The sequence below is a fragment of the Lates calcarifer genome, linkage group LG15 (genome assembly GCF_001640805.2).
Source record: "Lates calcarifer isolate ASB-BC8 linkage group LG15, TLL_Latcal_v3, whole genome shotgun sequence".
NCBI classification, from domain to species: domain Eukaryota; kingdom Metazoa; phylum Chordata; class Actinopteri; family Centropomidae; genus Lates; species Lates calcarifer.
Window position 1 is genome coordinate 3174772 of NC_066847.1, and position 23011 is coordinate 3197782.

The 23011-nt window shown below is 40.4% G+C and overlaps 1 protein-coding gene across 1 annotated transcript; it reads left to right on the forward strand.

Moving 5' to 3' along the window:
* The first annotated feature begins 15727 nt into the window (after positions 1–15727).
* LOC108883188 (cortexin-3) lies at positions 15728–21705 on the forward strand. The gene is made up of 2 exons (XM_018676108.2): positions 15728–16030; positions 21111–21705. Exon 2 carries the CDS (start codon positions 21186–21188, stop codon positions 21435–21437), a length of 252 nt encoding a protein of 83 aa, XP_018531624.1. The 5' UTR covers positions 15728–16030; positions 21111–21185; the 3' UTR covers positions 21438–21705.
* The last annotated feature ends 1306 nt before the right edge of the window (positions 21706–23011 follow it).

Here is a 23011-nt window from a genome sequence, read left to right on the forward strand (position 1 = left end):
TGTTAGTGTGTTAGTGTCCTATTATGGTCCAGGGTAGCCCTTTGAGTTGTATTTTTAGATAGTGCCCTCAGACAAACCAAAGGCTCCTCTCTTTCGTTCTGCGATGGGCAAAGGAGCCACGATCGATGAGCAGACACTGATGCTGCTGGATCAACTTTCCATGAGAGGAATCTCAGTGTTCACCATCTCGTAAACAGCTTTCACTTACTGTGAGCTGCCATCATGATGTGTGGTTGGATCTTCCATTTAAGAGTCATTGCCCAGAGCTTGAAGAATCAAAGAAAGAAACCCAGCAAGCAGAGATTTCCACTCATGACTGCTGTATGTTATGTAGGTAAATACATAAATAAACATGGAAACTGGAAAAGTATACATATGCAGTTTGACATATGTAAACACACACAATGAATGCCTCAGAGACTGTAGCTGTAGGTATATAAGTAATAAGAATAAATGAAATAACAACGCTGGTTTAAATGACTTCTGACTCTTTTTAAGCGATCTACAGTTCGGCATTACACTTGAACTTGCTGAGCCTGATTCCAGCAGTTTAAACCATGGCTCAGTCACTCAGTAACACACTTCTCGCTGGAGATCGTACCCACTCACCAAAGTTACATAGTGCAAGAAAAGGCACCATTCTCTCTATTACGAGTCAGTGCACCATCAAAATGATTCTGAAACTGACATTTTAAGGTATAATAGTTACAAAATGTTGCTTTAGAGCAGCTATAATTGATATTGTTTGTAAATGACAAGGTGAAAACAATTTGACTGAAGGAGGTTGCTGGCTGTAGTATAACCTACAGAGAATTATCACTTGAATTTGCTGCTCCCCCTGGCTTTACAGAGCTTTATATTGAGCTTCAAGCTCTTTGTTTAGCTGTCTGCCACAAAACCTTTCTGTTTTGGTACACTGTCTCTGCTCTCAGAGCCACAGCAGGCAGGAGTTTTCAGAGAAAAAGCCCTAAAAGGCCAATGTACACTACCTTCGCTTTAATGATGTACAAGTGGACCTCACAGCATCACTGGGAGGTGTTGTTATGGCTGCAACAGAAACCCAGATTTTCAGTCTGGTGTTAAGTAACTATAACCTGCAGTAACAGATTCCTTAAGCCAACAGACACACAGCGTTGATATAACATTAATATTTGACTAATGTGTTTACAAGCAATTTGTATTTACACATCCAACAGACATGGAACAACATTAGCATTGATTTTGAATCATTCAGGGATTTGCACAAATCCACTAATTGTGGTGATTTTGTTGCAATGAATTAATTTTGCAGAAGTCTTTTTTTTTGCCACAAATGGCTGCCTGCTGCTGCTGTAAAACAAGTTAGGGGAGACAAAAAAACAGCTCATCAGAGCTGCAGAGAGTCATTTGATTGACTGTTGATATAGAAACTTTGATGGAGCTTTAAACATAACTGTTGTTTCAGCTGTTGACCAGACCGACCAGTTATTTTTGCATCAGCCAGTCAAACATCTGATGTTGTTCTTTTTGGAAAGGATGATGGACCAACCTGTGCAACAAGTATGCTCATAGGATCATAGGACAGCTCCATTCTTATTGTATATTTCTATTAACTGGTCATTAAAGTAGGCATGCTTGGAGTAGTTTATTTGAATTCTTGAGTATTTATTCCCTAAATTCTACCATTTGTACTCAGCTGGCACCAAATAACCACACAGAGAAAGTCAGAATGTAAGTACAGTATCTGCAGGCTAAAAAGATATCTGCAGTGTGGCTTGCTGAAGCAGTAAAACAGTGAGATGATAATCCTGAGCAAATACAGAAAACGACCCAAAACTCAAGGGTTTATGGGTATAGGGAGACAGATGTTGGTTCTGATATCCAGACGTTCCTCATGCTTGGAAAGCTGAGCATAACAAAAATGAACTGAAGGTAAACATGGAGCCAAGACGAGGTGAAATTTCTCCTTCAGGGCCAAGGAGCACATTTCTCAAAGAAAGAAAGCAAAAGCCAAAGAGTGCAGATAAGTCCATCAAGCTTAGCTGAAGTTATAAATACTGCCATTAGATTCAGTTTGACCTGCACATAACAAAGTGAAAATCATTCCTGATGAGAACTGCAGCCCGCTGCAGAAATGTATAAAGTGATAAAGTTTGACTTTGTGCTAAACAAACACCTCGCTGAAGGTTGGACCTTGTCCAAAGTGACTTTGGATGGATTTTTTGACTCATAATCAACCAGATGCTGATTGTGTGTCATTGGATTTTCCCAATTGTCCCAAGACCACATTCATAGTTAATGATATCAAACCTAAAAGAAAATAATACTGAGTTGATTAGACTCTGGTCCTAACAATGTGTTAATACCCTACATATAAAAATCCATGTTATTATATTACCACTAGTCTCTTCCTGCACAGTCTTTATTGCTCACTGATAATTCACCAAATCATGTACCTGTCACAGCTCCCCCTTATGAAATATTACAGTCACAACTTTAAATTAAGTTTTTTCCATCATGATCACACAATATTGAGGTTATAGCTACCCCCATAAACCCATCATTTCCCTCTCAAGTCCTTTTCTAATCACCTAGTGAAGATTAGAGGCCAGCTTCTGTTACCTTCCTTCCAGGAGGAAGAAAATTGTCTCTTTCAGTTCTCTGCCTCTCCTGAGTGGTGGTAGCAAAGCTGATTACTCTGCAGGTCATAAGTTAATTGTTTATGTGACTCGCATGTCAGCAAGAAATATGTCATCTGCATCCCTGTGAGAGGAATAAAAACCTCAACACTGCACTGACATTAGAGAGCGAAGACAGCAAGAACTGAAAAAAAAAAAAAAAGATTATTAGATCTTGATAATAAACTCAGCCTTTGGTTCTTACAGAAGTGTCAGAAATTAACCCACGGATCACAGTAATCACCAGAAATAGGGAGCAGTCCTCCTCTCATCTTGTTATGGTTGTGTGTGGAGTTTGTGGACGATCCAAAAGCTGACTGATGATACCTGAAAATTAAGTGAAACATTATGGCTCTTGGTTACACGGTTAAGTGATGTTGAAATCATCATTGCATATAAAAATAATCCACAAAAAATTGCTCCAAGATTCCTACACATTTCAATCAACAAGTCTTCAAACAAATTAGAGGCAGAGTTATACAACACATTTGTATCAACTAAAGCATAATTAAAGTTCTTTCTGGTTATTTTTTGGCATCCATGGCACCTGGTTAAGTGTTGGGAAAGACTATAATCCCGGTTACATACCGAAAAAGTCATTAGTGACTTGAAGCAGTAAAAATGTTTACTCATTAACATTTAACCAAAACCATGACCTTTACATAGTATGATTGGTTTACTGGGAGAAATGTTGCTAAACAGCAATTACATTTCCCCCAAAATGTACAAAAGTACTACTACTACATGTAAACAAACTTCTCAGGTGATCGCACATCATTCATTTTATAAGATAATCGCAGATGTTGAACCTTTTACTTCTGGTCTTTTTTTGTAGCTTTCACCAGCTTGTCTACTGAAGCCTTCAAGGCTGTGTCTTGTTAAACTTAAGGGATTTCCGCATGGCTCCATTTTTGCTAACTTCACCTCTCACAGCCGCCCACCTGCTTGTGCTGACAACAGCAGCTTTGAGGCCGACCCGCCCATGGCTCACGCTGATACTCAATTAGTCCTGGAACAGCGTGCTCCGTCGAACTAATGATCAGAGCAACCCCTCCACTCTCATCTCCTTCTCGCTTCTCTCTCTGCTCCTCTCTCACTCTGAGACATTTCCTCCTCCTCAAACTCATTTTTTCTTTAAATTGCATGTTTCAAAATGGCAGCATCTCAGGATCATTACTGTCAGCATGAGATTGAAGAGATGACAGTTTTGAAGAATGTAGATTTCTCTGTGCAGGCGGTAACATGTTTAGTCTTTGTCACCCTAAATGGGTTTGGGGTCGTGTGGAGTGTGTGTGTGTGTGTGAGGAGAAAATAGAAGCCAGGAGCACAGCAACCACAGGATTGATCTCGAAGCCTCACTTCATTGATTTCTGTCTTCACCACCCATTTGTTTTCTTGTTCGATGAATCAACAGACTTACTTCATATGAGTCATGTCGCTTTCACATGGAGAAGAGGTGTAGACTGTTTGGTTTATGAATATGTAATCACTCCTGTTAATTTGCGTTCTGCACAAGTGGTACAATCGGCTTCTTTGTGCTTTTTTACTGTACAGTTTCTCTGAAATGTGACGTTTTTATAGTTACAGATGTGGCACACGTGGAAGTTGTTGAGATGAAATTTGAGTCAGATTTCTGTCAAAACTGGACACCAGCCTTGATGCAGCCAAAGCTGGACTGCTTTTCAGTCACAAGTCACTCTTCAGTCACTCTTTTCATATCAGGAATCCATCAAATAAGCATATCATAGTCCTTAATATCTCTGGTGATATGAGAGGCATTTTTATGATAACCATAGAGAATTATCACCAAATTCTGTGACTCCACAAAGCTTTTTGGCCTCTAAGCTCATTGTTTAGCTGGACATTTACTGTGTCTGTCTTGTGGCTTTCTTCAGCCTTAGAGTTAGGGTTTACAGTAGCAGACAGATGAAGTTAGCAACTAGTTGGAGAAAAGTGGAACATTTAGCAGCTAAAAGACTTTCTCAGAGACCAAACCAGAAGCCAGCCAGAAACACAGCTCCAAATTTGTGCTAATATTCTTCATCTGCTTCTCTCTGGTGTAAGCTTGATACGTTTTCTGTCCAAAAAGTGGACAAAATCAACAAAATCTAAATACCATTAGCTGCTGTAGCATTAATAATGTGAGTTACTGCTGCTTCTATCCCACCTGGTTACACTGGTGGGTAATTGATTCAATATTCATTGAACATTGGACTTGGATTCATATGGACACAGACAGGAACATGAATCTGACTGCTGTTTGTGTCTGCAGACTGACTAAATATATGATTTTGTTGTGGACTTCTTTTGCTTCACTATAGTCAAAAAACAAACAAACAAACAAACAAAAAACAATGCAGCTTCAAAGAAGCTATATGTAAGTTTTTGCTATTGCTACATAGCCAATATTAGCATGAACAGAAGAAATGTTGTGGGTCCATCATCATCATCCATCATCCATTGTCTTGTTTTACTTCATTAGAAGAAAAGAAGTTACAGAAATAGAAGTTAGCATGCTAACCAGCTAACCCTTGCAGCCTGTCTCGTCAGCACTTGAGCAGCACTACTTCTGCCCTGAAGAAGTAGTGCTGCTCAAAGGGAGTATTATAACTTTGTGTCTTGTAAATGTAATGATGTCTGAAGGTTTTGGCAAGCGACCATCACCAGCACCCACTCCCAGCAAGAAACCATGTTAAATGTCAGGAAAAACTTACATATTGTCCCTTTAAAACTCTATAAAGGTTTGCAATGATGCAGCTTAAGAAAATAAATTAAAAGAGTGGTTTGTGATTCACCCAAACTGAACAATCTGTTGCCTGCAGCTTTTTTATCAAACCACTTTATTGTGGCTGCAGCTACTTCTACAGTTAATCCTTCGCCATTAAAAATAACTGCTCTGGTGTCAGAAAACTGCTGAAAAATGTTGTATTCTTGTGTAGACCAATTAGTATTCAAAAAGGAGTGGGAGGTCCTTTGTGAACTTCAGTGACAAATAGACACTTTTGTAGCTGCTTCACAATAAAAACCTTCCACTGTTCCTGCGGTAGAAAGCTTTTTATATAAAGCACCAGAAGGAAATCAGCAATGACTTAACACATTAATTAAATTATGATAGTACTGTAAAAGAGAGTGGATCAAAAACCAATTAGGCTGAGCTGTATGAGGACCTCAAATGTAGGAGCGAACCATCACAGTTTGGCTTTCCTCCCGAGCAGGACCAGAATATCACATTCTCTCCTGCTGTGTGGAAGCAGTAGAAATGCATATAATCATAGCTCAGCATGTCACAGCACTGTTAATGACTATTAAGATCATTATGAAAATTCAGCCCAGTTGAAAAGGATCAATTAGTTTTCAAATTTCAAAGAAAAAGCACCTCCTGAACAGACTGGTGTTGTTAATTACAATACCACCGGAGTGAAAAAGTTCAAGTACTTTGATTGACTGGACTTCCATACACCAGAGTTGGTAAGTGAAAATTCCTGGACATTTATTGCTGACAAAGAGATTATTTGATTCTACTAAACCACTGCCACCAAATCAAGATGAACCATCCAGCAGACAGCAAACATTGAGGGGAAATGAGGCACGTTCATTACTCTGCAGTAAGAAAGTTGTCCCTTTTCACCCCAGTTCCATCAGTTCAGGTTTCTAATCAACTTGCCTCATTAATTCAAATGATGTGACACAGCAAAACCTTGTCGTGGCAATCAGAAGGTTAGTTAATCCGGCTAATTAGTCTCTAAGTGGCTGTGGACCGATTGTGGTCTTTGAGAGGGTTTCTGATCCCTTCCATTCGCACAGTAAACAGCACAATGAAGACAAAGCATTGAGCCATTTTATGAGCTTAACTGTGCTGGGGAAGAGGCTCCAGGTCAGAGGTTGGAGATGATGTAATATCCCCAAAACACAAAGCCTGTGTGGGGGGGCGGAGTGTGGACTGGACAGCTCAAGATATAGTACACAGTTGATTTTCTGCAGCGTCCTGTAGGTGAATGGCCCACACTTCATCCAATCACTTTAGTAAATTAAACACTTGTCCAGTTGGCCAAAACTCATCAGGGACAGCTTTCTTAGTGTACAATGTACCATCCGTTTGTACTTGACCCCCCCAGGCTCCCATCCCAACATTGTTAAACCACAGTCATTAATTTCTCAAACACACTGAACGTCTCAGTTGGAACAGGCTAGTTTTAGGTGGTGGTCTCACCTACAGCAGATTTGTAGCTACATACTGACACCCTGTGGCCACTGACTGCTAGTGCAGGAGGTCCTCATGCAGTCTGATATGCCTTAGCAGCACCTAGGTGACATCAGTCCATAAGAAAAAAAATTCCATAAGAAAACATTTTAACGTAATTCTAACAAAATAGTTGATCTGGTTTGATACATTTAGTAAAGTTCTTTAATATCAGGAAATGATACTGCATTTGTTTGACTCCTGTTAACGTTGCTTTGATGTCCTTGGATAATAATAGAAGTCATGTTTTTACATGTACAGGACTTTGTATAGTAAAATACATGAAATATTCAGTAGAGTCAAGTGTGCATGGTATTATTTCTACAAAATAAAATGTTAATTGGTGCATATATTCATCAGTTACCTTTAACCAAATGCTGGACATTGTAATTATGTTCAGTGTTTTTGTAATTTTTCTAATTTCAGGGGTGTCCACTCAGGTTGTGTTTACACTTATTGAAAATGTGAAACAAAATAAGTGGATAGGGAAATTAAAACGTAGTGTAGTGCTGACATCTTAGGTGTAGCTTAGCTAACATGGAGCAAAAGGTGATATAGTAGGATGCACATTAATACGTCATTACCACAACTATAGCTGCATTACTCTGACTGTGTGATTGTTGTGGAGAGGACTTGGAGGACTCTACCATCCTTTACTGATAGACTTTACAGACAAAACTGCTGACTCAGATCTTGGAGGAAATTAGTTTCGGAGAGACACTAGCATGAACTAGCATGAGCAGCACTGGCATTAGACGGAGACTACTGAATTTTGTGACTATGCCAGTTGCAATATGTTGTTCTGTTAAAATGTTGTACCTTTAAATTTTCAACAAGAACTCCTCACTGAGCAGAAATAATGACTTAGCAAAAGGTCACACTGTCAGTAACATGTATGGTTCAGAGACAACAAGACCTCACATATAGAGCACGCCCATTTATTCAGTGTACCATACAGTAAGGCTGCAGCTGGTAACAAGGATAACCAACCCCAAAAAGAGGATATCCTTCTGTAAGATCAGATAAATGAAATACCCACACAGTAGCCATTAGGCTCCTGCAGGTTCCCACAAATATTCAATAATGCCTGAGACACTCCTGGAGATTATTCAGGGCTCCAAATTGGATTAGCAGAGATGCTTCTGCCAGCAATTAGTCTGAGGGAATAGATGAGCTGAAGGAAGCACAAAGCTATTAATTAATGCTGGGGGGTGTGTGCCACTGAGTTCATACAGTAGCGATGAAGACGAGCCGCTGTGGGAGAAGAGGTGTCAAGCAAAGTAGCCCATCAGAGGGAAAGCCTTGAGAGGAGAAGGAAATCAATAACGCCCTGAGCTGTGCTTTTAGTACCCTTGATGGCTGACTTGGACGTGAGTTTGCTTGCAGGAGAATCTCAGGAAACTTTAGCATTACGAAAGTTTGTGAAGTGTATGGTTCATGTGTTCTCTCACACTTAGCAGCCTCATTAGAAATTTAATTTGAGAACTCTGTAAGCCAAGCAAGGCAACATGAAAGGCGCCTGTCGTGAGGATAGGGCATGACCACAGGCTTCAAGAAATTGTCTCATCAGTCCACATATGCGACTCCCAAGTGTTCCCCAGAGTCAAGTGCACTTCACTTGAATGTGAACTGCCTGCTAGTGTTGCATTATGTCTTTTTAAATGCAAATAGTGGGTTACATAACTTTGTTGCATGAACCTAAGTGATATGGTCGAATGACTTTTCCCCTCTAGAAATAAATGACATAACAGAGAGCCTTTACTGTAGGTGAGAATTATTCCTGTAGAAGCTTGTCATGTGCAAAGTTCTGTCTCTGCCTTTGCTTATTTGTTATTTTATTATTATTTAGCATTTACCTAAATTATTTCAGCAGCTTCTAAACTTTTGGAAAACATTCGCTTCCCACTTGGCTTTTTTCCATGAAGTAAAAGCTACCATGTGTTCACTGTGTAATATAAAATGATAATTCATTAGTGCATTGCTTCTTTGAAAACAGCATTATGTAAGAGCTGTGGGAGCCAAACAGGGAACATGAAAGGCACCTGTCAGGTGGAATTAAGGAAGATCTGGAGAGTAAAGAAATATTTTCATTTGTTTCATTTCTAGCACATTGAAGTAAAGTAACCACCATTAGAGACTTTTATATACAGCTGAATTTTCTCTGCATTGATGCTTCTGGCAAATCTTTTTCACTTACTTATAGTGGAATGATAAAACAAACAGCTCATTCAGGAATAAATTAACTTCTTTACTCGCTCTTGGGTATGTGCTACATGGAATCAGTTGCTCAGATCATTTCATGCTGTTTTTGTTTTTTTGTTGTTGTTTTTGGGCCTTTTCAAAGTAAATTTCTGACTCAATTTGACTTTTTCTTATGAAAAATGCAGGAGAGAAGAGGGCAGTTTGACGATGGTGGGGAGACAAACGTGGGTGGACTGTCAAAAATGCCTTTCTTCTCAGTTTGAAGGTGAAATGAAAATATTGTAGAAAGATGCATTTTCAACTGGACACCAGTTGCTGGTTTTGACAGGTTGGTTGCAAATCACACTACCTTTTTGCCACAGACTGTAGTGTGTTGGCAGCACTTACTATCAAAAAGGTTTAAGTGCTAAAAGCTGGTGTTGAATGTCTGATAAAATTAAGGTTTTGTTCTGTTGTTCTGTTTCTTTGGTGTGAGCTGAACCAAGAAGGTTTAGTGGGATAAATAAAGCACATTTGTTAGTATATACTCCTATATGTTCCAAAATCAGTTAGAGATCCACCCTCAGCAGGCATCATTTGTGGACTCTCTGCTTGTTATCTTCCAGGGTTCACAGGAGATCAGACCTCCTGGGCCCCAGCCTGTTCCCTGTGGTTCTCTTGCAGCACATTTTCTGCAGCGCCACAGATCCTCCACTGCTGGCCAGCAGCCCCCGGAGTTATCCAGTCTGCCAACTCTTCTGCTTCCCAGTTGGTTATTCATCCTGCCTCCTCATTAGCCAGTCATTCTGCTCCCTGGTCAGTTATTCTCTTTTCTCCTCTCAACCCGCTGATCTGTTTCTCTGTGGCAGTTTCTCTGTTAAAATGCTTGTCTTTGTTTTCACACCAGCTAGTCTGCCCACTGAGTCCAGTCAGCTAACCTTCAATCTGTCTCCCAATCTGATCATTCTCCCCCAGGCCCCTTAATCTATTAGTTCCCCTGTTTCCCAGTAGTCCAGATCCACTCAGGTACGGTGTTCCTATTGCTGCATCTCTTTCTTGTCTATTCGTTTGAACATGAGCCTCAACCTGTCAGAGTCTGAGTCTGAACATGTCCTTTGTTCTGAGCCGCAGTCTGAGTCTGAACTTGCTGTGTACAACACCAGCCCTGACCTTAAATCTGTCTCTGTGTCTAAGCCTGAAGTCTGAACTTGTTTTTGTTTTTCCGCCTGACCCTGAGAAGACGATGTCACAAGACAAGACACAACCTGAGCCTTCACCTGCTTCTCAGTCTCTGTCTGTCCTGGAGTCTTTTCAGCCTGAACCTGTTTCTATCTGTTTTTTTCAGATTCGGTATCAGTCTCAACATCAGATCAATTCCATGTTTCCCAACCGCAGCCTGTTTCATTTCTCTTTGAGAGCCTGCATCTGTTCACCTTTCTTTTCCTATGCTTCAGTTTCAGTGTTTCTCTGCTGGTTCTTTCTCTTTATTAGGTGTCTGTTCAAGTATGTCAGTTTCTAAATATTCTCCTCCTATGCCCTGAGGTCACCACCCTGACCAGCTTAATTGGATGTCAGACTGTGTCCCCAGGGGGGACAACCTTTAGGCACAGGGCTCTCTTCATCTTCAGACTCCCAGCGTGTATGTTCTTAAATTTCATAAACCCTGTCCTCGCTCACCTGCCCTCCAGTTACCCTCTGTGAACTCTCCTCTGTTAGAGATCACCTGAGGCAATCACCAGCCGACCCAGGTGTTCCACGGTTACATCCAGCCCTAGTCTTTATATATAGAAAGTAGTTCTCAGCCATCCTTGGCCAGATTGAATGTGTTTCCAAGGTGCTGTAATGTTTAAGCCATTCCTGTCACCTGTTACCTGTCTGTAATCTGTTTTCTCTGTAACTGCATGCTATTTGTCTGATTACCGTCCCTCTTGGCTTAGCCCCCTTTGGACTTGTTTGTCTGATTTGACTGCCTGCTCATGGGCAACTGTGAGTCTGACTTTTGAATTAAGTAAAATGCTTAAAAACATATTTGTAATGTTTCCATTTGCGTCCAGAATCTGATAGTGGTTTTAGTGTTTGTCAGTCTCAGTATGATCGGCCACATGACCTGATTTAAGTCTCATTGCAGTAACCAAATTATTCACGCACCACCTAATTATGCTTTTAGCAGGGTTGAGATAAAGTGGTGGAGGTGATGCATGAAAAGTGTTTATTTGTATTACCATGCATAATAAGGAAAACCGATAAGCATCAGCTTGGTTTTATTTTTCCCTCAGACTCTAAAAATCACAAAACTGTAAAAAAAAAAAAAAAAAATAAAAATTCTATATCAGGTAACTGTGTTTTGGGCCAACATCAGGCATCCCAGCCAGGGTCGATCAGTGCTTGTGGACATAATGGATTTCTGCTCTTGATTCACAGCCATCTTGACACAAGCCAGGTAGGATTTACAAAATAAAAGGATAACTGAGCTGCTGAGAGGTATCGAGTGGTGATGAGCAGGTTCGAGCCGGCAGCTGCCAACTCGCTGGCCTCACATCATGCAGGCATGTGTTGGCCGTGAGTTTTGGCAACGCGCTCTGTATTTTTGTTTCCTCCGAGGCTTCTAAGATGACAGTGTGTGTGATGGGTGTGTATTAAGGTTACTGCAATGTTATCAGTTTGCTGATGCTAGTATTAGCCTTGCAGTTAAACCCAGATGTTGGCTAGATAGTGGTGTCTGCTGCCAGTATGACCAGGGGTAAAGCTCTGATCTTACTCAACCAGTGTCAGCAGCATCCAGTCTAAAACCTGGACTGAATCCTGCTTTAAGGATCTGCTTACCTGGCTGACAGAAAAACACATTCAGGTTAAACTGAGATATATTTGTTTGGAAAGTGAAAGTTTGTCAAGATATCTAGATTACCTAATACTATAGGGCTGCAACCAGCATATATTTTCATTATTGATTAAGTTGCTGATTATGTTTTCTTATTTTTCCCATAAAATGTCAGAAATGATCTAATGTAATGTCTTCATATGTCTTGATTTGTTTGACCAACAGTCCAAAACCAAAAGAAGTTTAATATATAATATCCATACATTTCAGTAACATGGGTTTTAGGGTCACATAATGGTCTAAATTTTGAATATCTTTCCCCTCCAAAGGGAATAAATGCCATAATTTTTAGGAATATATTTATTTATTGCATTAAAAACTGTCAAGAATAAATGTCTGCATAAAGTATGTGCTAAGTTCTAAATATTTTAGTATCTCTATCAGCCCAAACTACATTTGATTGTGCTTGTAAGCATATAATTTGGGAGCAGCCACCTGAGAACCTTCATATAAATTAACATTCAGTGCCCCCCAATAACTGATCCTGTACCTGCTGTTGGTTTTAGACAGTGATCAGTATTCACTTTACCTCTCATCCTTTTCCTCTGGTCTGTCTGTGTAGCTGCATCCAAACATTTAGCAGTCAGACAAAGGAAACTGACTCCTAGCCAATGGCAGCTTTAGGGCGTACAAGGTCAGGCAGAGCTCCTCTGCAGGAGGACTGATGAGAGAGAGCAGAGAAGATGCTCACCCTGCAGGGGCTCCGAGGTGAGCTGGACCTGCCTCAGTCCTCAGTGACTAATGCATGACGATCCACTGAACTCGTTTCAATATTCAGAGAAAATTCACAAGGAAGTTTTTAACTGTGAAGTTTGGCAGGTGCAGATTGTGGTGCAGTGTAGTCAGTTGTGTTAGTGCTGTCAGCGTCTTAAACATCGCACCACATGGCAACTGTAATCATGATGTTTTACATCAAAATGAAGTGTTTGGTAAGAAAACCAACTGTCATCATGATTCTCCAACCCACATTTTCTGATCCATCATTAGCTCTTTAACTTAAGTCAAGTTGGCTCAGACCGCCCTCATCACAACAGGTTCTCTAGTGCCAAGCAGTTCGTGTCTTCACCTCAGCATGAGCTGTTACACACACAGTGACAGTTTTTGAACAAGTTTGATTTTCCCAGTCAAAAACAGCATGCACTCATAGTTGGAGAACCTTGGAGATGAATCTGAGAAAGAAGAAGAACACCACAGGGAACCAGAGGCAGGCAGGGAGTGTGGCAATAGACACTCATACAAACAGGGCCTGCACAGTACACAGCTACTAATTATATTATTAATGGAGTCATTTAACATTTAAAGTTTTATAGGATTAATCTTGCTAATTATTTCCAGTTTCCCTTTTTAGTTGATTTCTTGTGAGTTGATCAGTTGATTTGTTTTTAGTTAACTCTCTGGATTTGGGCGATGCCTTCATTCTGTCTGACATTGAGATTTCTGTAGATTTAAGGTTGTTTCATTCCTCCATCACAGCCTCCCTTGTGGATTGTGTAAATTCCATCTGTACTATTGTAAACCTGTTCTTCTGTTGGATGCAAACAACTGTATGTGTCTGTGGCAGAATGCATCAAATCTGCACCTACAGTTTAAAAAAAACAGTGACTTTTGTTGAATATTGCTGATTTTCTACAGTCAGGGATTTCTCCAGGATAATCTTAGAGGACAAATTGCACCGGTTTGATAGAAAGTTTTGACTTGCAGATGTTTTACAGTCAAGTCCACAATCTATCTTTCACATGTGGATGTCTATTGATCAAGTGAAATGAGTCCTTGCAGTAATAGTGGTCATGTGAGTTTGCATTCAGCAAATCAATTTGAAAATATTCAGAATGGAATTATTTCATACAGCGCAATCAAACTGTTGCTTTGTTTTGCTCATTTGTCAGTTGCAGGTGTTTTGCAGGGGAGAGACAAATACAGTAAAATATAACACTTATATTCAGTGCTTATTTAGTATGGTTCTTTAATGCCCCTGATGTATAGATTTTCTCCAGCAACCTTCTCTCAGTGGTGAAACTGTGCAAAAGTCGACTCTCATTTTTCTCTGATCTTTGTCTTCTGAAGCCTGAGCTGAGCGCTGAGAGACTGACACAGCTGCAGCAAGAACCAATCAGATACCTCTACTGTCCTAGCTGTCCAATCGGCAACTCCACACTCAGTCTTTCATAAGCATGTTGTGTACAGTGTATCATATGTGTTTTTTTATATATAGAGTGCAGGAAATATATTTTGACTTCAGTTTGTTGTCTAAAATTTCAGCTTTACCTTCAGTGTAGTTTCTCCTCACTGACAGGAATCAGGTCATAAATTATTAGAATTCCATGATGGGGGGTTACAGTAACTCACATGCTTATCAAACAGGAAAATTATAACCTCATTCAACTCTTCTGACCTCATTTATAGTGAATGAATTTCTTATTAATGTAGCTATTAAAGACATGTCAAGTTGTCATGTGAATTGGAGTGCAGCATACTTTTTACAATTGAAGAGCATGGCTGTAACTCCAAATGAGCTGCAGAGAATGGATTACACTTCTACTTTATTTCATTTATGTGTGCGTATTTCATTTATTTTTGCACATTAATGATGTTAGCCAAGTGTCAAGATATGAGTCTGGGGCCCAGACCCCAAAGTTGAGAAATAATTAGGCAATCAAAAATGAAAATGGCAGTTATAATCAGCAGCTCTTTTATGTGTTTTGGTTTTGTCATTGTTCATACTCCTGTTGAATACTACACTAAAGAACAGTTTCCTTGGGGACAAAAATCTTTGGAAACTGTACAGTATCGATGGAGAACGGGGGCCACTGTAAACAACTGCTGCAGTAGCATATAGCAATATACCAATATTTCATAGGAAAATACAGCCTGGGTTCATGAATACCTGAGTTTCCCTCTAAGGCTCTGTGCATATATATGAGGAGATTACTGAGGCTTTTTAAGTCATATAGAGACATCTTCAACTGAAGTTGAGCTTCAAATATTGTTCACTATATCCCTGTTCATACCGCCTGTGTAAAGGTAAAGGAAAATCTCAGTTCTGTCTCACCACCTGCAGGCCTTTCTGGCCTCCACCAGGTGGAGATGCTGCACTGCATTTGGAAACCAATAGTTGACTGGGGAGATTATATAACCTCAGATTTCCCCAAACTGCTTTGCACAGTCACTCTCTGACCCCTGCATGGACCTTCACAGTCTGTCACTGAGCTCTGGGGAGATTCATGTCTGACAGGGTGAGACAGCAAAGACTCGAAAACTTGTCAGTCCCAACCCCCCCAAAAAAAGAAACAGGGATGTTGTGTTTTTTTCTGCTTAAGATAACAATCTCACCTTAATCTCTTAATTGTTGCTGTCCTCACATCCAGCCTGAGCACCTATAAGAGCTTCCTCAGAGAAGTCTGTGTTGATCTTCTCACTAGGTGTGCATGTCTTTCTGGGATATTGTTTGTTATTAAAAAGCATATCTCTGCAGAATATTCTACTATTGCAGCATGATTTCAATATGCAGCCATGATCATATTAAAGGCATGTAATAACTGGATATTAAAATATCATAAAGATCACTGTGAACTCACCTTTGACCTCCACTGATGTGAGAGTATCACTTGAACCACAAATGACTTCTGTTTGCTTTTTGTATCCTTTGTGTTATTACTTGTGTTTTTGACTAAAGTTGCAGATAGGATATGAGGGGCCACACCTTTCCCTCATCCGCTTGCAATATCTATAGCCTACCTGGAGGATTGCTATGGCAACAGGTTGCCAGTAGCGACGGGGTACCACTACGTCCCTGCCTGTGTCTGCGGGGATGAGCGGCGCGTCAGGACGAGAGGGAGAGAAAAACACAAGCGAGCAGCAGAGGGTGAGGTCTGCCCGGCTCAGTCAGCCAAGACAGGAAAATAAGCACTGCGAGGCTTTTTCTGTCATGAAGTGAGGAGCCCTGCGGTCTCAGCAAGAACGCGTCTGTTCACTGTTGTTTGTTGTTTCGGTCAAAGAAAAATCAAGACTCGTCGGATCCACCGGAATGGAGAGCCGCCGCTGACGGAGATTCCCGAGCTCCCCTGATAACAACAGGTTAGTGTTTACAGACTCGGTCACTTTCACCTGCAGCCGATGCTGCACACACGTCCTCCGTCACCCTCAGCAGGGAGCCTTTTTCAAACAATGCGTTCATTTTATCGTGTGATCTGGTGCGGTAAAGGTGTGAAAGGTGCCGGTCAGACGCACCGGAGAGGAAGGAGATTGTCTTTTAGACGCGTTTTTGATGGATCCACGTGTGCAACGAGGAGTCCGGCTGAGGCTCATTTACCAGTTTATTGAAAGACACGAACAGCAGGCACAGTTTAACACAGAATATACTGTATGTGCGGTCATTTAAATGGCGGCTCATCATTTTGCATTGAATTGTTGTTGAGCATTCCTGCGCTGAACTGCGGTTGTGTCTACCTTTCATCACAACTGGATTAAAATAAATCAGACAGTGTCAGTATGAGGACTCAGATCAGCACTGTTTAGCATTTGTACATTTACCACGTTTATTCTAATCTGTGCTGGAGTCATGTTCATATCTCAATTAGTAATTTAGTCATTTTTACCACTTTGTCCTGCACTTCCATAAAATCATGTAACTGATAAATGAAATCATATTTATAATTGAAGAACTTTAATTAAAAGAATATTTGCTATAGAGTATTTAAATGTGTTCTATATTTCAATTTTCAACAATCCTGCTGTTTCACAGGGATTTGGTTATTGAAAAGTGTGTGTGTGTGTGTGTGTGTGTGTGTGTGTGTGTGTGTGAGTATATATATATAGACCAAAAAATGTAAAAAGGATTCAGGATTGAATTAAAATGTAAAATTCACATTTTTACATATATTTCACGATTGATTTTAAAATTAAAAAATTGTATTATATTGTTCTTTCTACAGTCATTTTTTGCAGCCATTTAACCATCGAGGGACATTTTATATCATGAAATATAAAATGACAACATGCTGAAAAAATAAAGTCCAATAATCTCCTTAACCATTTGATTTCACCTCCTGTAATGCCTTTTCAATTCTCCATTAGTTATAATCAACACACACACACACACACACACACACACACACACACAGCCCTGGAGATTCAATCAACTTTTCAACATAATTGGCTTCATTTCTAAATTTGGCTTGATGTCCCTGTCGCACCCCCTTCCTTGTCAGTTTTACTCTTGATGCCTGACATCGTTTCATCTCCTCTCCTCACCAGTGCTTTATAGTTGGACCAAAATAACTTGTGCACTTATGTAATGCCGGTCAGTTTCTAAAATCAGACTTAGTCTATCTGTATTTCTGTCATCTAGAGGCTATTTCAGGGAAAGGGAAGTAATTATTTTCCCTGAAATGTAGCTGAGAAGCAAAGTACATGAATAGATAATAAGAGCTTTTTCTAACAGCGAGAGATCATTTGAAATGGGAAGTGTAACTCTTTCTGAAGTTGTCAAAGGAGGATTAAATGTTTAGGTGTGACTGTCAGGAAAAGCTCAAAACTCTGAGCACTTAGTCACGGAGCTGCTCATGATGTAAATGTTGGAGAGTCTTTGAAGTCCATTACATAACCTGCTGACAAATAGCAGAGCCCAAAAGTGCTAATACTCTGTAACCTCACTGTGTCATTGGAGGACAAGGAGACGAGATTATGACTTGACATTAAACGCTGATGGAAAACCAGCAGACAAAGAAAAACAGCCCCGTTCCTTATCATTTTTTTTTTCACAGCGAGGGCATTGAATCACTGCTGTGAAATATCATTTTTGAGTTTTAAGTGTGATGGATTACAGGCCGCTGATCAGCGAGGCAGAGCTGAAGGCTGCTCTCTCTCTCTTTCTGTCTGTCTCTCTGTCTCTCTCTCCTGAGAGTTGCCTACAAGAATTTATTTATTTTTTTTTTTTAGGCAGAAAGAGACAGCTCTTCTGCCCGTCTTGTCACTTCGAGCTGTCTCCTCATAACACATCCAGCACCCAAGTGACTGTCAGTCTCCATGTCGGCTGTTCATGCTTACTGAAGCGTAACCGAGGGACACGACCTGAAAAAGATTTTAGTTTGGGTTATGCATACATTTCTCAGAGGCAACTGATAATCTGATAATAATCCGATTGATTAGTGGGTGGGGTCATTTAAGCAGAGTTTTTCAGCACAGAAGTAAAGCCAGGGCCATGCTACATGACCTTTTGGTTTAAAATTTTATTGAACACCAAACATGTGGTGATGCAGCCACATGGTTATATCCATTAGGACAAACCATACTAGAAGTCAGCCAATCATAGTTTTTGTGAATAAATGATAAACTTCCTTTTTAGAAGCAAAAACATTAGTGCATAATAAAATTGTCTTGCCCTGCTGTTCTTACCACACTGTTTGTGTGCTGCAAACACATTTCACAAATGCAAAGGCCAATTGTCATCTAAACTCTATTTTCCAGATATGCTGATCTAGATAAGTGGTTCCGAACCTGTGGGTTGGTACCACCACAAAAGTTAAATCTGAAGGGTCACGAAAGGATTAACAGGATAGGAAAAGAGAGAAAAAGATATTTCTGCATTCCTAAAATGTTTCAGATGTTCCCCTAATCTTTGCTTCTGCTGTGAATTATTAGATATTTTTCAGTGTGTCGGAGAGATTAAAGATTATTCAGATGAAAAAAGAGAAAAAAAAACAACCTTTTTGGTTGAACTGGTCACAGCAAATGAACTGGTGACTGGGGGGGTCACACGTAGACATGACTTTGATTACTTTGTTTTAAGGTGTGACCAGCCAAAAGGTTTGGGAACCACAGGTTTAGATAATTGCTCCTGCCTGCTCATATTATTTACTCTGATAAAACTATGTCCTCAGAAATGAAGTTAGTGGTGAAACAGGATTGAAGTCCAAAGCCACAAAAACAAAAAACATCTGCCTTTACATTCAGCAAGAAAAACAAGCACAGAAGTCTGAGCAGTCTCAGATATTTAAGGTTTAATAAAAATGATTTTGTCTGGAGCGCTGCTGTAGTGCAAAGACAAGATGAATTTGGAGAATGGTTTGCAGCAAACACTCAGTGAGAATTTGCTCAGCAGGAGAAACAACATCAAATGGTGAACAGTCCCGCTGGCTGTTTTTGTACTGATGAATTTAACTCCAATCCTCTTTACAGAACAGGCAACACAACCAGCTTCCACAAATCCAATGCCTTTTTTTGCCAGATCAAATGATCCACTCAGAGCGCTACAAGCTGCTGTTTTCCTTGGCTTTGTGTATCAAATGCTCACCGTTAAGCTTAGGTAACCAAAGCTGATGGAGAAACTAACCTAACCCACTGTGATTCTAAATGAACCGAATTAATGTGACTTTAACCAACCTTCCATCCAATTTTAAACTTAAATGAACCAAAACTAAGTTTAACTGAAGTTTACACAGTGTGAGCTGTGAACTGAATTTGTTGGACTCAAAGGGGAATTTTTATGCATCCAGTGGCAAGTGACTGTAGTAGTACTAGTACAAAGCTATTTCATGATGGATTAACCCTCCTGGATGCCCTGAGGCAAAAATGATCTGCTGGGTGTTAACTGTTAACTGACACTTTCCTGACTCTTTGTGCATTTTCTATACCTGAGCCCAGGTTTTCTGTGCAGCAACTGGATTAAAGGCTAAAGCTGATGTTATTCTATATTTTTCCATTGTCAACAATTCACACGAAGAGACCAAAACCAACAATGCGTTAAATCGCTTCTCAGTATTTTCTTCCTGAGTCTGTTTATGGTTTTAAACCACAACCCTATTTGTCCCCACTGCAGACTCTGTAATTTCCTCAAACAGTTGGGCACTGCAGTTTTTAGCAAACGTTTCTTAAGCAGGGGTAATTAGCTTTGTTAGGGACTGTGTTCAGCAGTGGATTAATACACATTTGGTGCACTACTGAGTATTTATGACCACAGGGACTGAGTCAAAATAAACTACAGTGTGTGTGCTGATGGTAATGAAGGAACACGTAGCCCACTGCAACAGTGTGGCTCATTTTACTGTTGTTAATAGTTTTTGGACAACAGTGGCACACAGGAACAAAAGGGTTTTTTTGTGGGATTGGTTGATGATAAGAAAAATCTACAACATCATCACCTTTATCCTTTAAACACAAGTTAATTTATTGATTTAGGAATATGCCCCATGTGAGCACAAGCTAGATTTTTGACACAGAGCTCCACTACAAGACTAAAGATCAGGGGGGTTTTCACATCAGGGACTTTGACCCTCAGGGTCCAGTTCATTTTACCCAGGTCCACTTGAAAAGGTAGTCTCAAGTATGGTTCATGTGTATGTGGGTACTGTTTGCATCAGATCTTAAAACAACTGTATCAAAACATGGAAGTGGGCTGCTATTTAGAATGTGGAGTGTAGTTTAGTGTTCTCCTCCTCCTTGTGTTTGTTGGTGGATAGGCTTTCATCACATCAGTTGATATTGAACTTTAGTGATGTGTATACCATGAAATTAGCATGAATCAGTTGATACATAGTAAGCCTGGAGCTTTTCAGGACCCCCACCAGTCTGGGACCCTTGGGGCAGTTCCCTACTTTGCCTGGTTTGTAATCCAGCCTTCATCAGCTTGTTTATATTCCTGTCTCATTCATGTAACCTTGTCAGAGAGGAGAAATTCATTTCTCTTCATGCAAGGCAACATTTAAAACCCAGTGCTGCCACTGAATATAAATTGCTGACGCAGATTGGTTGTATATTAACTTTACCCATAGGAGACAGAGTTGGTAATTTCAGAATAGCAGGGTGTGGTTTAATGAAGGCAGTGACATATCTACCTCCAGAGCAATGTTGCATCCAACAAATGTTGTATAACTAAAACTCCAAAGTGCCAATTCAAAGCCCCTGAGCTGCTGAAACTCAAGGCCAAAGGAGTCCCTTGAGCTGTCTTTACTCACACAGTGGGCTTTTCGCCTGGAGTTCCAAAAATACACTCATCTGAGAGCTGGGTTTTTCTGGCCTGAGACACACATTTTGTTTTGTTCTTGTTGTCTGTTTTAGACTTTTCCTGTTTGTACAAGCTGATATATTGTTTTGCAGTTCCATCTGTAACACCATAGAGGACATGGTCTGTAATCCATCTGTTTGGATTCCCACACAGGTCTCATCCACTGAGCCCATCTTCACCTCGAATCTTTCAGCAACCAACAAAGAGCTGGAGCTGAGACGATCAAGCATGGATGTGCCCAGGATGGCTGAGGGCCTCTTCAGCAGCACGCTGTCCTCGTCAGGCGGCGGCCATCACGTGCCTTCCTACCTGACGTTGGAGCAGAAGGCCGCCTTTGTCTTTGTGCTGTTGCTCTTCATCTTCCTGGCCCTGCTAATTGTGCGCTGTTTCCGCATCCTGCTGGACCCCTACCGCAGCATGCCCTCATCCAACTGGACAGACCACACCGAGAAGGACACGTTCGATTACCGCATCGTCTGAGAAAGTCCTGAGGGTGCACAAATTCAAAAATTAAATAAAACAGACTGATTTGATGCTCAAAGAGCACTTTGGCCCTAAGAACAAATGACTGCTGATTCACCAGGAAAGACAGATTTCAGAAAATCCAGTGGCAGCTCGTCATCGCCATGAGCGCCAACCAGAATTCAACAGCTTCTCCCTGCCAAAATCTGAAAATTTCAACTATAATATGACAACCAGAACTATGCTATGAAGATTATTGATCAAACTACCACGACCTTCAGTCAAAGTGATGCACCAGAGCCACTTAAGGTTCACCCATAACTCCCTTCCCCTGCCATCAGTTCCCGTGTGGACTACCTCGTTCTTCCTCCATCTCATGTGTGGAAATATTTTCTCATATCTCACACAGGGTCGAGTATCTCTTGAGATCCAAACCAGTTGGATAAAAACAGTGTTTACATCTTATCATGTTTACGTCCTTAGATTTTTATTGATAATGTAGACAATCAGTGTTTAAAGTAGTTAAAGGAAAAAATATTTCCAGAGTAAACAGTTGAGATCTTTTGTTTTTAGCATATTTTGTCTCAAGTTGTGGAGAGGTCCAAAAGACTTTGATATGATTCAGGTGAAGAGGAATTTCATGCCTTATGTCTTTGTGAGATATTCAGTGGTGGTTGTTACCTTCTAGATATTTAGGTAAGACCATGAATGAGACTGGTATCAAGGTCATATAAGCAGGTTAAATAATCACAAAGAAGGAAGCTGTAGTGGAAAAGTTCTCCCTTTAATGTTTAGGAACGGTTTGGACAGATAGATGTCAGCAGTGAGTAACTGTAACTGTTCTGTGTGTGCGATAAAAAAACTATTTGTCCTTTCAGTCACATGGTGGGGCCTTCAGTGTCCACGTCTTTAGATGTCAGCAACCAAAAGAGGTTTTGAAGAAAAAAATATGTTTACTGTGCTGTACCGTGTGCCTAATTTGAACAACAAAATGTTTAGATCGATGTTTTAGGAAAAAGAAAGAAAATGGGTTCATATTTTTGTCTTTAAATGTAGTTTTTGTTTTTTTGTGTAGTGCCCATTTAAAGAAACTTAAACAGCATTTTACTGCCTGCAGTTGGTATATTGACAGTTGGTATGCCAGATCTGCAGAGAGTTGATGATGAAAATGGCAATGCATTTTCACATCAAACCCTTTATGAACTGATGTTGTGGCTCTTTCGTTGGGCAACTTTTCAACTGTGCGCCTTATAGTGTAGATTGTTTACAGTATCGTAGGTGGCAGAGACACTGGAAATCACTGATTTCACTGATGCGACAGTGTCTTTGCACTTCACGGAGATGTCATACAACTCGCTAAAAAGAAAAGAAAAAAAGAAAAAGTTCCCTGATCTCTTTCCTGCCTGGACAGGAAGTGAACTGTGACCCCTTTCGACGACATGTGATGTTCTTGTGATCTGCTGTGGCCTTTCCCCTGCCTATCGCAGATGTTGCGATGTTGTGCTGAGGTGATGTGTTTTTTGTTTTTTCCCCCACGCATGTATTTCTCGCAGAGTATCCTCGCTGTGCATGATAAATGGTGAAGTGCTTTA